We start from the raw sequence: 13,049 nt of genomic DNA on the forward strand, positions 1-13,049 counted from the left end.
TATATATATATATATATATATATATATATATATATATATATATATATATATATATATATATATAATCGGAACATCATGCCAACAAGTGGCCCCAGGGAGACAAATACCCAGTAGCACATATTGGCCCAGATTATTAGACTGCACTATCTTGGGAATGGGTCCACAAAATAGGCTACAATTGTGTCCAGATACCCGATATGGAAAAGTGGAGGTAACTCACAATGAAAGATAATTGTCTTTAAACTAAAGAAGAAAGCGAGGTGCAATAGACGGGACATTTTTTACTGAAGCAGCCTCCTGTGAGTGAACAGTAAGACTTGAAGGGTAATGGTAAAATTGCATATTGCGCTCCTAATATCTCCAATCGTATTTGTATGTCCTTTACGAAAAATTCCTTCAGGAAGCCATTTCTTCAGTGGTACAGTGCGTTCATTCCAATGCGTTTTTCAGGCTTAAAGAAACTGTTTCAGTGCTCTTAACAAAACTGCCCTTTCGGCACAATACAGCACTTCAATAAATAGACACACAACAATGGCCATCTCTTGATGTACTGTGCTTTCTACAGTTACTTCAGAATCGTTCAGAACAATTGCACTCTATACAAGTGCTCTTGAAGCATGTACAATGCAGAGCAGGTAGTATTTCTGAAACATTTATACACTGCAAATGTGACCACAGCTAAAATGACACGAACAATGACAGCATGAACAAAAAACATTGACAACTGTTAAGCAATAATGAAGTTAATGTTATAACCACACGTATGATGTGCATGCATGGTATGGATGGATAGGCTATAGATACAAGTCTTTAGAAAATGGAAAAGCACAACAGCCGACAGGTGCTCCACTGAAGCCGAATAAACATGGCATTTTATTTGCCGAATCTGTGGAATTAAACCGATCAGCCAAAAGGTGCATGACCATTACATTTGCGATTCTTAAATACTATTTTAGACCACGGCCAATTCACAACACAGCAAGATGTATTTTTTTGTGCAAAACTACGACACTCATAATCCAGTAACAGGGAGAACAAGTATATAAATTAATGATGCCTTTTCACCAGCTATACCAACATGAAGTTGCATTTGCTTCTACATGCAAAATCAGTACTTGAAAACTAAGTGAGCACAAAAAGCTTGAAGATATGAAAGCAGTGCAAAAAGGACATTACATTGAACAATGCCCAATATTTTCTTTGCATCAGCACTGATCTTTAATGTATGTTCAAAGCATGCATCTCATTTTGCAAGATAAACCAATGAAGACAATTTCAACAGTGCAAGACTACACTTCTGGCAAGGTCTCAAATGGGAAACAAACAAGAACCTAACCGTGCTGGTGATGAAACGATAATAGACAACACAAGTAACAGGTGACTGGAAAAGTCTTCGATGTTACAGCCCCAAGTAAGGTGGCTTCTTTCTCCAACACTGTGTCCACACATGCACACAAACACATTCCCACCCATTTGGCAGTGGTTTTACACATGACAACACGCATTTCCTGAAGGAGCTACTTTTATGTGGGCATTCGTTCAACTGCCCTACCAGCCCAGATATCCTTGCATGTATACATAGTTGTCATCCATACACATTTTCACAACAACAAATGATAATGCTCTGACCTAGCACAGACAAAGCATTCGGTATGTGCATTGCTCATAGGCCTGTCACAACTACAACAGACTGACAGAAGGTGGATGACAGTGCAGTTTGGGAACAAGTGCAAATGAGAATGCAGGTTGTTCAGCGAGAGATTCAACACTGCAGCATTCTAAATGAAACACTTTTTTGGGTGCCATGTCATAAGAAAATAACCCTCCCTGCTACTGCCAGTTATGTGGCACATTTATGTTCAGTGTCTCCAACATTACAGTCAAGATTGCAAACTGCTATATATGTTATGGCACAATTCAATCAACAAACATCATGCTCAGGATGTCCTCATACAACAGGAAGAGCAAGAATTTTGTGGACACCTTGGCACGATACAAAAATGTTGCATCAAGGTTGCTTAGTGATCAGTCACAGCCTGGCAAGACCACAAGACAAGATGTGTTACCAAATGACATACGGGGCAAAAGAATGACAGGAAAAAGAAATCCCATTGGCTAGTGAGCTTCAAGATTACAGTTAATCAAACAATCAGTCTAATAATAATCAGTCTTCAAATACTGCCATATCTAATGTGAAATTCTTTGCCCTGAATAAATTAATAAAAGGAGTAGGAAGAAAAAGATGAAAAAGTAACCTAGCACATGTGATCAAATCCCGTGATCTCAGCAAGTCTGTAGACAAGCAGTGGCATGTGAACACAACAGAAATGAAACAAGTAGAAGTCTTATAAATTTTGAATTATACTGTCACTGTGTGAAATGGCTCAGCTTGTATTCTTTAGAAATAAAGTTCAACAACAATAAACCAAGTTAATGGCATATTCTACAGTGGTGCCATCTGCAGTGGCCATTCATTCATGGCATGCAACATGTGCTAAGCTGCAAAATGCCCTGCAAGTGGCTGGCCTTAATGTAGATGCAACATGAATGCACAAACTGCATTTTCATTTCATCCAAGGTAATGGAAAGGCAGAACCACTCAAGGACACAAATATCACTACAATGATACTGCACATAGAGAACAATGTACACAGTGTAAATAATTTCTATGAGAGGAACAGGGCATTGAACATAAGCAACACATCACTGACTCCATGCTTGTTCAGTTTTTGTTAATGTGCAGTGTAGATATGCACAAATTTAATAACATCTAGGCCCCGGAAAAATAAGGAAAAGGAAGTGACTGTAACATACGGATAAAACTGTCTCATACTGTCTACATGAACAGCTTACAAGAAGGACAATCAATGCGTTGGCAAAACTTGAGCTGATGCTTTTGTACTACATGAGAGCGCCACAGTGAAGGACTATACAAGTCAAGGCCATGCTCACTGCAGGGCTAAATATAGGACTAAACAAACATTAGTGCATGTATAGTAAACCTCTGAACATGCAAATGTGCGGCCTCAGTGTGTGCAATACACGCAGCAAGTACTAACAAGATCCAAAGCATCAATATTAGCTAAGCTGCAAGGCATCCTTGCAACAAACTAATAAAGGACAGTCATAATCATGCAGAGCTAAAGGTCTTGATGCAACTGCTGCTTTCGCTTTCACAGTGCAGCAGTTTAGCACACAACCTAATAGGTATTTCATGACAGTTTCAGACTAAGATATCTGATGTCATTCGTTTTGCCTGTACACAATTCAAGCTGGGCCATATAACATGTTCAAGACATTTTATAGACCATTTATGTACATAACAATTATATCAATATTCTCCAACAAAATTTTATGCTTGTACTGATGACAAAAATGTGCATAAAAGATAATTTGCACATAATCACAAAAAAATGTTACTGCCTCCACACATCAAAAACAGGGCCTCCAACATTTGTGCTGAATGGAACTGTTTTTCCTGAATGCAAGGCTTTAAATAAAACACTACAATGCCCTGTGGCAGCAAATAAAAAATATACTTTGGTACTATACTTCTTGTTTAAAAATAGAGGTGTGCAGCAGCACTGCATATCAGCACTTAGCAGCCGATAAGTTGAAAGCTTCTCTGTTCATTTGAAACAGCTGAATGTCTTTCTCAATCGTGAAGCAAACAAGCAAATGACAGATAAAACTAGAACAGCAGAAGTGAGAGCTACAACAACTTCTTATCTCCTAATATGTCGACTGCAAAATTTTAACTTTGTTTTCCTCTTGGCACACCGCCATTTATAAAACCCTCAAATATGCATAAACACAAAGAAAAAAGTGATGCAGCCAAAGTAAGAAAAGTATGACAAGTGCTACTCCTCTTCTTCACTGTTTTGGTTTCCCATTGCAGGAGCTGCCTCCCATCACTGACAGCCTGGTAGCCATCCATTTTAGTGCCAAATGCATGACTTGCAAGGTTTGTCTCCACACTTCCCTTCACTCTGCACAAAAGAAGAGACAGCACGTTAAAATTTACATTGCAGTCCACAGTGCAATTCTTGACTACTATGCCTTGCTGCGACTGCCTAGACATACATTGTACTAAAAATAAATAAAAGAAGAAGAATAAAATAAAAATAGACAACAAGCATTCAGTTGTCTTACAGGTAACAGAGGAACATGTGAAACCTGCAAAAACACAACACACAGTGACTGCCTTGCTAAATCCAGTTTATTTTAAGGAAACTCCACATTTGTTGCTGTAATGCTTCTTTAGTCAGTAATCAGTTGATAAGTAACCATAATTGCAGTACTAAGAGTCACCTTTATTTGTGAAGGTGGAAGTGAAACATTTAGAAATCACCTAGACAAAGTTAGGTGATGCTAATCTTTCATTGGCATCATTGCATCACTAAGCCTTGCCCTATCTACTTCAATCAGAGTAGTAAGTCTTCAACACATAGAAGGGCTGTAACCAGGTCAAGCAAAGACGCCACCTCCAACTATACATGCAGTGGTCTTTCCTTGCAGTGATGAATAAGCCTTACAGGCAGAACACAGGTGGTGTATGTTACAAGTCCGTGACAAGCCACAGCTGCACTTTGCCAGGATTACACCTTGCAGGTGTCAGTGCCATGGCTGAACAAATGATTGTAATGGCATGCGCTTACTATGTAGTAAAGTGTGCCCATCACTTTCATGTTTTGGTTGTCCGAGACAGTGAGGACTAGCTTTGATTGCAACCATAAAGCAGTCTGGGCAGTCCTACATAGCTCAGAAAGCTTACGCAGGGCAGAAAAAAAGAAAAAAACATTCTTACGCCACTGTGTAGAAGTGAAAACTTGCTTTGCACCTGGCGTTTTTCAAGAGATAAGTTTACATGGGAGTAGAACATGCGACATGTAGTGTAGGGAATCTGGATTGAAGTTTTTGGAAGCAACAAAACAAAGTATAAACACACCCACTGTGTGGTGGCAAGATATGTCACAGGCTTTCATGAAACATGAATAAATGATTCCCTGTTTTACCAATTCACTGTGCACAAAAGTATAGGGCAAATTGATTTCTGAACTCTCAGCTCATACTTCCAGCATGTTTGACCTGTTGTAAAAACTTGTCCAATATCAAAAAACCTTAAGAGTTATCTTCCAGCATTTTGCGAGTGAGAACAAGCAGATCAAGGCAAGCCATCAACTTTTGTAATGGCTGCAGTGTTTTTGAAATGAAGTTTCCTGCCATCCTTTGAACCACTACAAAGTCATCAACAAATCTAAATGTTTACAAGACATGCACCGATGTGCATCTGCAACTCTATTACTTTAGCAAGGAATAATTCAATCAGATAAGGCACAATGCAAGAAGCAATAGACACACCATCCATTCTAAGGTATACATAATTTCATATGGTTTAAGTGGACTTGAGGTACACTGAAAGAAAATTAAGGAAGGTATGTGCTTCGATACATGCCCTGCCCTGGAATTCCATTTAACCAACGTCATCAGTGTAGTCTCCCATACAGGTCAACAGTTTGTCTTGAAGAAGAAAATAATATGAATCTTTTGACATCTATCGACAACGCCTTGTGGCTGCAACGTGAATTCTTTTTTCAAAAGTCTATTATCCGAGCTGAATTATGAATTTAGAAAAATAAAACCTTTTGCCAAGACGCTCTTTGCATACAATCACACAGAAGGGTAGGTCAGCTTTGTGTGTCTGCTGAAAATAGTATGTCTAAACTTAGTTTTACCTTTTTCAATATTCTGCACTAATAATTTTGAATCTATTCTAGAACACAGCTCCTTTGGCTCAAGTCTCGCGAAGGCAACATTAGGAAAACACTGAACATGGAGCAGATTGCATTATAAGGCTGCTTGAAATGCACATGGTATGGGGTAATGGCAAAACTGCCATCTTTATTTGATGGGATGGTGCAAAGTTGATTCTCTCTTCAATATGACGATACTTTCTTTATAAGCAATTCACTGTCTACAGGCTTAGCACAGAGCAGCATGTTTACATCTTCTGGCATGCTGTTACATCTATAAGTTCGGGCAATGCTAGACATCAGCATAAATCAAACTTTTTTTATCCCACGACACTGCTACATCTCGCCTCCCCTCAATATGATTAAAAGGCAGCCTTACATAAAAATGAAAACCAGAAAAAAAAATTAATTTCAACTTCATACTACCCCACCACATGAAAAAAAACAGCTGGTTTTCTGTGCAAACTTTTTCTTTTTTTTTTTCGAGAAACAGATAAAGGTGCTGGAGGAGATTTCTCAATGACCAGTGAGTAGAGGGTTGAGAAGAAGAAGAGGTCCAAAAAGAATAAGCACTGGAAAATCACTAGCCTGGTCTCAATACCAGGTTTATAAAAAGAAACACTAGGGGTGTTCTGATGATCTACTGAGAATACGTACTTAAAATCAGTGATGAAAATCATGGCAACACGAGAGAAGCGACACAGGACACAGGGCTCATTTCAAGTATGTATCTATTCCAATTAACCCAGCTAGCCATCTTACAGATGAGAACAATTTCAAGGTTTGTTTATGCCCAGTTTTTTTTACAAGATTTTGCTTGACACAAGCTTTTTCCCTGGCTCGTTGCCCCCAAAGAAAGGCGAATGTTGGGCTGGAGGACGCCTGTATCAAATTTTATCAGTAGATCACTGGTGACAGCAGGTTTTGAACTACCAACCTCCCACAGTTGAGGTGGACACAACACCACGAGGTCATGACTCCACTGTCATGCAGCAAAAGCTACATAAAAATTATTTTTCTCATGAATGAACAGGATTCAGCCTGTTTGTCCAGCACTCCCCAAGATTTTCAAGCTTGCTACAATGTAAGCATGTTTACAAGGAAAAAGGAGATTGATACAGTAGAGATATTTCCACCATTTGCTACTAAGTGCCTGGATTTTGCTCACCCCTTAGTATTACCTTCCTCTATTTCTGAAAGTCCAATGTCTCCTAATTTACCACGCTGATCTCACAGGCATAGGATGCATGCACGAAAATGAACTGCTGAACTGCTTTATCATTAAGTGCACCGCTGTATGCTCGAGGCATATCAGCAATTCATCTTTTAAAACATATGGATGCAGAGCACACTTAAGGCTTCCTGTGTGGTGTATTGACACAAGCTAGTGGAACTGGCATGTAGGAATGTAACTTGGAATGGATATGCCACATGGTCCCAATCTATGTGACAACAGTAAGCATGGAATGATCGTGATACTTCGACCAGCAATACTGAGCTGGTCAAAATAACACATGGAACCAGGATCAGCTCAATTCACTTTAGCAACAGTGCTTTTTTCGCTTGTTGCTTTAGCTAGCTGCAAGATGTCATTACCCACTTAAAGCACAAAGCTTCTATCATGCTTGTAATAATTTGTGTGGCATAGGCGAGGCCTCTCTGGGCTTTCTCTTCCTTGATGACTAGCTGGTTAAAAGACTAGAAAAAAAATGGTATGTCCACTGCACATTCTTCTGATAAAAGTGGATTTGTTCAAGGCAGGCTCCGGCACATAGCTAGGGAGCATTGTAGACATGGATTAAGGGCACGCAGCCATAGCCAGATCAGCATCTATTTGTTTATGGTACCTCTGCAGGGCACCTAACACAAGGCTGACACCGTCAGACACTGATTCAACCTACCATAAGGCTGACTACAATCATATCCACCATTATGGTAAGCCATAAGCCTAATAATGATGGTGTGTCACCCACCCCTAAAGCTGGTTGTCTGACCATGGGCACAGTAAAGGCTATATTTCTATCTACAGCAGTTATTACGTTAAGCAATGCAAAGGCACCTGTAGATCATGATATGACCTTCACAACCATCACATGCAAGCTACGTAATTTGGTTTTCATAATTTATAACTTATTTTTCTTCAAATAAGCTTTAACTAGCTCATCATGGCCACAGGCAATATTTCGCTACCATAAGTTCATCAACCTTTACAATTAATGGTAACCTTTACAATGCCTCCTAGCATATAAGTGAGCCAGGTGCAGAAAGATAAGCTGACGTAAGGGCACGCTGACGTAATTGGAAGCATTTTAATACTTAAAATGTGTGTCACATGCATAATCAGTAATTTAAAGCATACAAATCATGCTGTTTACAACTTCAATAAAAATTCTTAGATTTCTTTCACAATTGTTTTTGAACTGCAACCTTAGCAGAATTCTAATAGAAGTTTGTACATGTTAGTCTAATACAGTTTTGTGTTAGTTGTATAACTTTTATATTAGACTAATACACATTTCTATTAGTTGTACTGATTTACATATAAAGCCAATAGGTTCTGTGTATTAGACTTGTTACTTTTATATAAACAGCGTTGCGTGTTTACTAGTTCCTCTATTAATATAGTAGTAGGTCCTATTGGTCTTATACAGATTGTTGCTGGCTGGTTAGACACAATGTAATGCTGGATAGCACTACTCTTGCTTGCTGCTTGTTTTATGCGAGGGTGAAAATTGATGAATAACGAGACTTTGGGATTACTTGTTTGCATGGAGACAATTTTTAATTAATCGCTGAATCATTTGGAATGCTGCTGTAAAAATGTGCAGCACACTGCGTTTGCACGTTCGCACTGGTTTCAACTCATTAGGCTAATGAAAATACACAAAAGTGGCGCATGCCTGTCTTGCCAATTTTGCTTCACTAATGACGTTGGCCAACGAGGCCTCTGTTTAGCCTTGTCGTGATAAGTCATTGAGGAAGCAGTTAGTGTTTGCAACACAAAGAATACTTCACAAAACAAAAAAAAAGAAAGAAAGAAAAGAAAGAAAGCAGCCATTCCCTGCAAGGCAGAGTGAAGGTGTCCGGTGAGCTTACGAATGATTGCACGATAGCAGCAACCATATTTGCTTACCGCTGAAGTTTCGTTAATCTCGTATTTTCTTTTAAAGCGTGCACGCAGTAATGTTAAAACTTGTAACTTATATTGCTAGCTTGTTGCTGCGTATAAAAGGCCGTAATACTTAATGACATCAAAGAACAGCATCACAGAGAAGGGAACATGGTGGGCGGAAAGAACATAAAACTGCGACTGTAATCAATCATAGTTGTGCACAGCATGTGTGCACTGGTAGCTGCCATGTCAAGGCGAGGCGTGCATGTTTGTAAGTGAACAAACAATGCGTTTTCAAGGAACCTGTGGTGTTAGTGCCTGCACAATCTCATTTGTGCAGTAGTATATTTGGATAGTTTCATCTGTGTACGCCATTGCTACTTTAAAACAATGCAAGGCAGCTGTTCTTACCTCCGTGCTTTGTGGATCTATGAGTGCGCACTGGTGTGATGTGTTTTCCCCAGCACCGATTCTAACATGCGGAGGTAATCTACTCTACTTATTTACTCTTCTTGTGCAGTGTAAAGTTGTTTTTTTTGATCCCTATGTTGAACATACTTTCAGTACAGTGTCACTGACATACACGATTGTTGTGCGAGTTGCAGCAATGGCATTCCCATTTCCGACACTGCGATGCAAGATTTTTGCCTAGAGTTGTTCCTTATCTGCGCACACTTTCAATGCAATACACTGACCACCTGATCTTGATTCTGTGCGCTCTATTCTATTACATCGGAGGCCACCATTTTTCATTATGGTAAACATTTTGAGCTAGTATATTGCACTTTGTCTTAAAATTATATAGCTGCACAGCCACATTATTCTAATTTAGAAGAAAATATTGCCAATTTACTGTTTGTGCAGCTCAATTTTAGTGGTTTCAAGTGTTTCTGTGTAGGTGTATTTTTGTGCCAAGTTTCTTTTTAACCACTTCCTCAAAAGGATGTCCTCTGGTCAAAGTAGACCAAAGGCTCTGGCAATCAAGATAGCTGACCAGATGAAGACCTTGAAAATGATTGTGTAGAAATACATAATAAGCGATTCGAGCAGTTTTTGAAATTTTACCCGTTGTTGGTTTTTCTGCATCTGATGTATTCAGTAGACCGTAATGTAATGTTCTTCAGGTGTTTTTTCTTTGCAATTCACGTTTATGTAGCCTACGGGGCTACAGACCTTCATATTTATATATAGGCCTATTAATGCATCGGTCTGAGGATCAACATTGCAAATGCAACATTGGCTTTGATGCAGATATACCAAAATGGCTATTAGACTAATATGGTAATAGACCTATTAGACTCATAGACCGATACACCAATAGATCTATTATCCTAATACACTAACAGACCTAATAGGCTGTATTAGTGTCAATAACCTAATAGCCAATGAGTTTTTGTATTAAAATTTTTGCTAGGGTATACTTGCACTGAGAACAGCTGCACTGACAAAGAATAAAAACAAGTACTGTTAGCAGAGTTAAGGAACTATTTAACATAGCAAATGTAAATGGACATTCCGAGTTTCAGCAACACATGACATGCACTGGTGCTATGCACATTCACACTGGTAGTTGCTGCTTTGCCGACAGTAACGAGTGTTCATGAAGCAAGTGCAAAGTGAAAGTGCCACTCACCAGACTGGTCTTAGCCCGAGGTGTGGGTGCATGCCTTAGTAGCGTGCATGGTTAGTAGGCAGGGTAGTTGGGGCTGGTAGGAGACACCGTGTTTGAAGCTCCAAGCCCTGCATTAGGCACCGATCTCTCACCCTGGGCAGGCTCTCCAGACTTCCAGCCTTTGTACTTGAAGAAGGCATCCGCACCATACAGGAACATGGCCACGAAACCAAAGAACTAGCAGTGGTGGAAAAATAACAATAATCCACATCGGCCAATGTTAGGACACTGCACTATATTCGCAGCGAGACTAAATACTTTTCCCAAGTTACATCTGTTTATCTTCTTAGAGCGGGTTGTTGCAATGTGCCAATTCTGAGCTCCATTATGTGCAATTGTCCAACAGCATGTGGTGTGTCACCAATTCTCATTTGGGAAATGAATGCAGCAGAGTTAACACAGCTGAACACACTGAAAACCCCATTCATCTGCATTTATGCAGGTGCACAAGTTGTAAGCTCAGCCTCAGAGATGTAAAGTTAGCTGTCTCACAGTACATAGCAGTTTATAAAACAACTTCCAAATGAAAAAAATGTAATGAGAAAATATAATGGGACAGGGTCATTCATATACCACACACATTAATTTCAGTTTTCTGAAAAAAGCCACCAACAAATTTCATTCTGGGGTAGCAAATGTTCAAGATTATCTCTGGAGGTTTTCAACACATGTACAAACTAAGTGCGATTTCTGTATTTTTGTTCAGTGCAACACAAATTCATATCACAAGAGATTAAAATACTTTTTCGTTGTTCTAAAAGCCTTCTTCACACATAGAAGGTCCAGCACCTTACTTCTAGGTTTATATTTAATAAACACTGCCGTTTTCACTCTCGAACTGAATTATGTAAACTTGCAGAGCTTCCACCTCTACAAAAAAGTACCGAGTATGAAAGGCCTAAATTCCTGTCAAAATAAGATACGACAAGTACTTCCAAATCAAGACACAGGAAACATCACGGCACAGACACCGTATATATATATACCTCCTGCAACAGTGCACAGTGACTACTTCAGGTATGGTTTTTTTCCCAGGACAATTCAGCAGTGGAACTCTTTGCCCGATTCAATTGTTGAAATCAGTTAATGCATTCTTGGAAGCAATACATTGCCTTATGCACCTTGATGCACCCTGATGTTCTGTATCAATATTGTGATATAATAAGTCAAAATGTTCTCTGTAATTATATTGTTAATGTGTTTCATATCAGCAGTGCTGCTTCATTTTCTTTTTAGTGCATTGTTCAAGTGCACTAATGCACTTCTCTGTTTATGTATGTTAAATCCGCTCCTGTAATAACCCGTCATGGGCTGACAGTATGTATGTATGTATGTATGTATGTATGTATGTATGTATGTATGTATGTATGTATGTATGTATGTATGTATGTATGTATGTATGTTAAATCCACTCCTGTAATAACCCGTCATGGGCTGACAGTATGTATGTATGTTAAACCCACTCCTGTAATAACCCGTCATCGGCTGACAGTATGTATGTATGTTAAACCCACTCCTGTAATAACCCGTCATCGGCTGACAGTATGTATGTTAAATCCACTCCTGTAACAACCCGTCATGGGCTGACAGTATGTATGTTAAATCCACTCCTGTAACAACCCGTCATGGGCTGACAGTACGTATGTACGTATGTATGTATGTATAAATAAATAACACATGTTTGCATAAGGTTTTACTGTTTGCATTGTCATTGAATATAGCAATGCAAATGTTAGTGACACATTTAGAGTAAGTTAAATGAAATGGGGAACTCAATAAGAAAACTTCAAATAATTAAATTCTGGGGTTTTACGTGCCAAAACCACGATTTGATCATGAGGCGAGCTGTAGCACGGGGCTCCGGATTAATTTCGACTACCTGGGATTCTTTAGCATGCACCCAATGCATGGAACATTGCCATTGTTGAATTTCACCCCCCCATCGAAATACAGTTGCTGCGGCCGGGATTTGATCGCGCAACCTTGTGCTTAGCAGCGCACCGCCAAGGCCACTAAGCAACTACAGCGATTCAATAAAAAGGGTGCAAGAGGGTGCTTGTTAAAAGCCTTAAACAGCACCTAAGCTGATGTGTGCACTTGGAGGAGCAGCACTGGTTCTCAATGGTCTGGATCGTGAGTCACTTCTGGTGGCGAGCAGTAATGATGGTGTTTCTTTTCAGTTTCAGCATATGAAACATCAATTTCTGCAAGCTTTTCATGATGCGTACACTTGTATGTTAAAAGTACAATTATGTGCAGAGGCTGCCATGCATCTATACTATCATAAACTAGACTTTTTACACGGATGGAAAAACTTTATTGAGGCCCATCGGAATGTGCACTAGCACGTAGCGGGCCACTCCCACATCAGGACAGAAAGACCTAGCCTCTCCGCGATGTCGCAGGCCCGTTGGACGGCCCATAGTTGTGCTTCAAAATCGGGACTACGTAGGGCAGCCTCCCACTTGGACGACATAACACCTTCTCCTTTAACTGAAAATAAACAGTTAGT

The 13,049-nt window shown here is 39.5% G+C and overlaps 1 protein-coding gene across 4 annotated transcripts in view; it reads right to left on the reverse strand.

Moving 5' to 3' along the window:
• Positions 1-266: 266 nt before the first annotated feature.
• Positions 267-13,049, reverse strand: part of LOC139049503 (CKLF-like MARVEL transmembrane domain-containing protein 8) — a 180,983-nt gene continuing 168,200 nt past the window's right edge. For 3 of the 4 annotated variants that reach the window (XM_070525024.1, XM_070525037.1, XM_070525029.1), the window contains exons 5-6: positions 10,499-10,714; positions 267-3,989 (exon numbers count right to left, since the gene is read on the reverse strand). In XM_070525024.1, the coding sequence (XP_070381125.1) occupies positions 10,550-10,714 (165 nt within the window). In that variant the 3' untranslated portion in view covers positions 267-3,989; positions 10,499-10,549. The remainder of the gene's footprint in view (positions 3,990-10,498; positions 10,715-13,049) is intronic. The other variant, XM_070525041.1, reaches the window with a different exon arrangement.

The sequence above is a fragment of the Dermacentor albipictus genome, chromosome 1 (assembly GCF_038994185.2).
Source record: "Dermacentor albipictus isolate Rhodes 1998 colony chromosome 1, USDA_Dalb.pri_finalv2, whole genome shotgun sequence".
Classification (NCBI taxonomy): Eukaryota; Metazoa; Arthropoda; class Arachnida; order Ixodida; family Ixodidae; genus Dermacentor; species Dermacentor albipictus.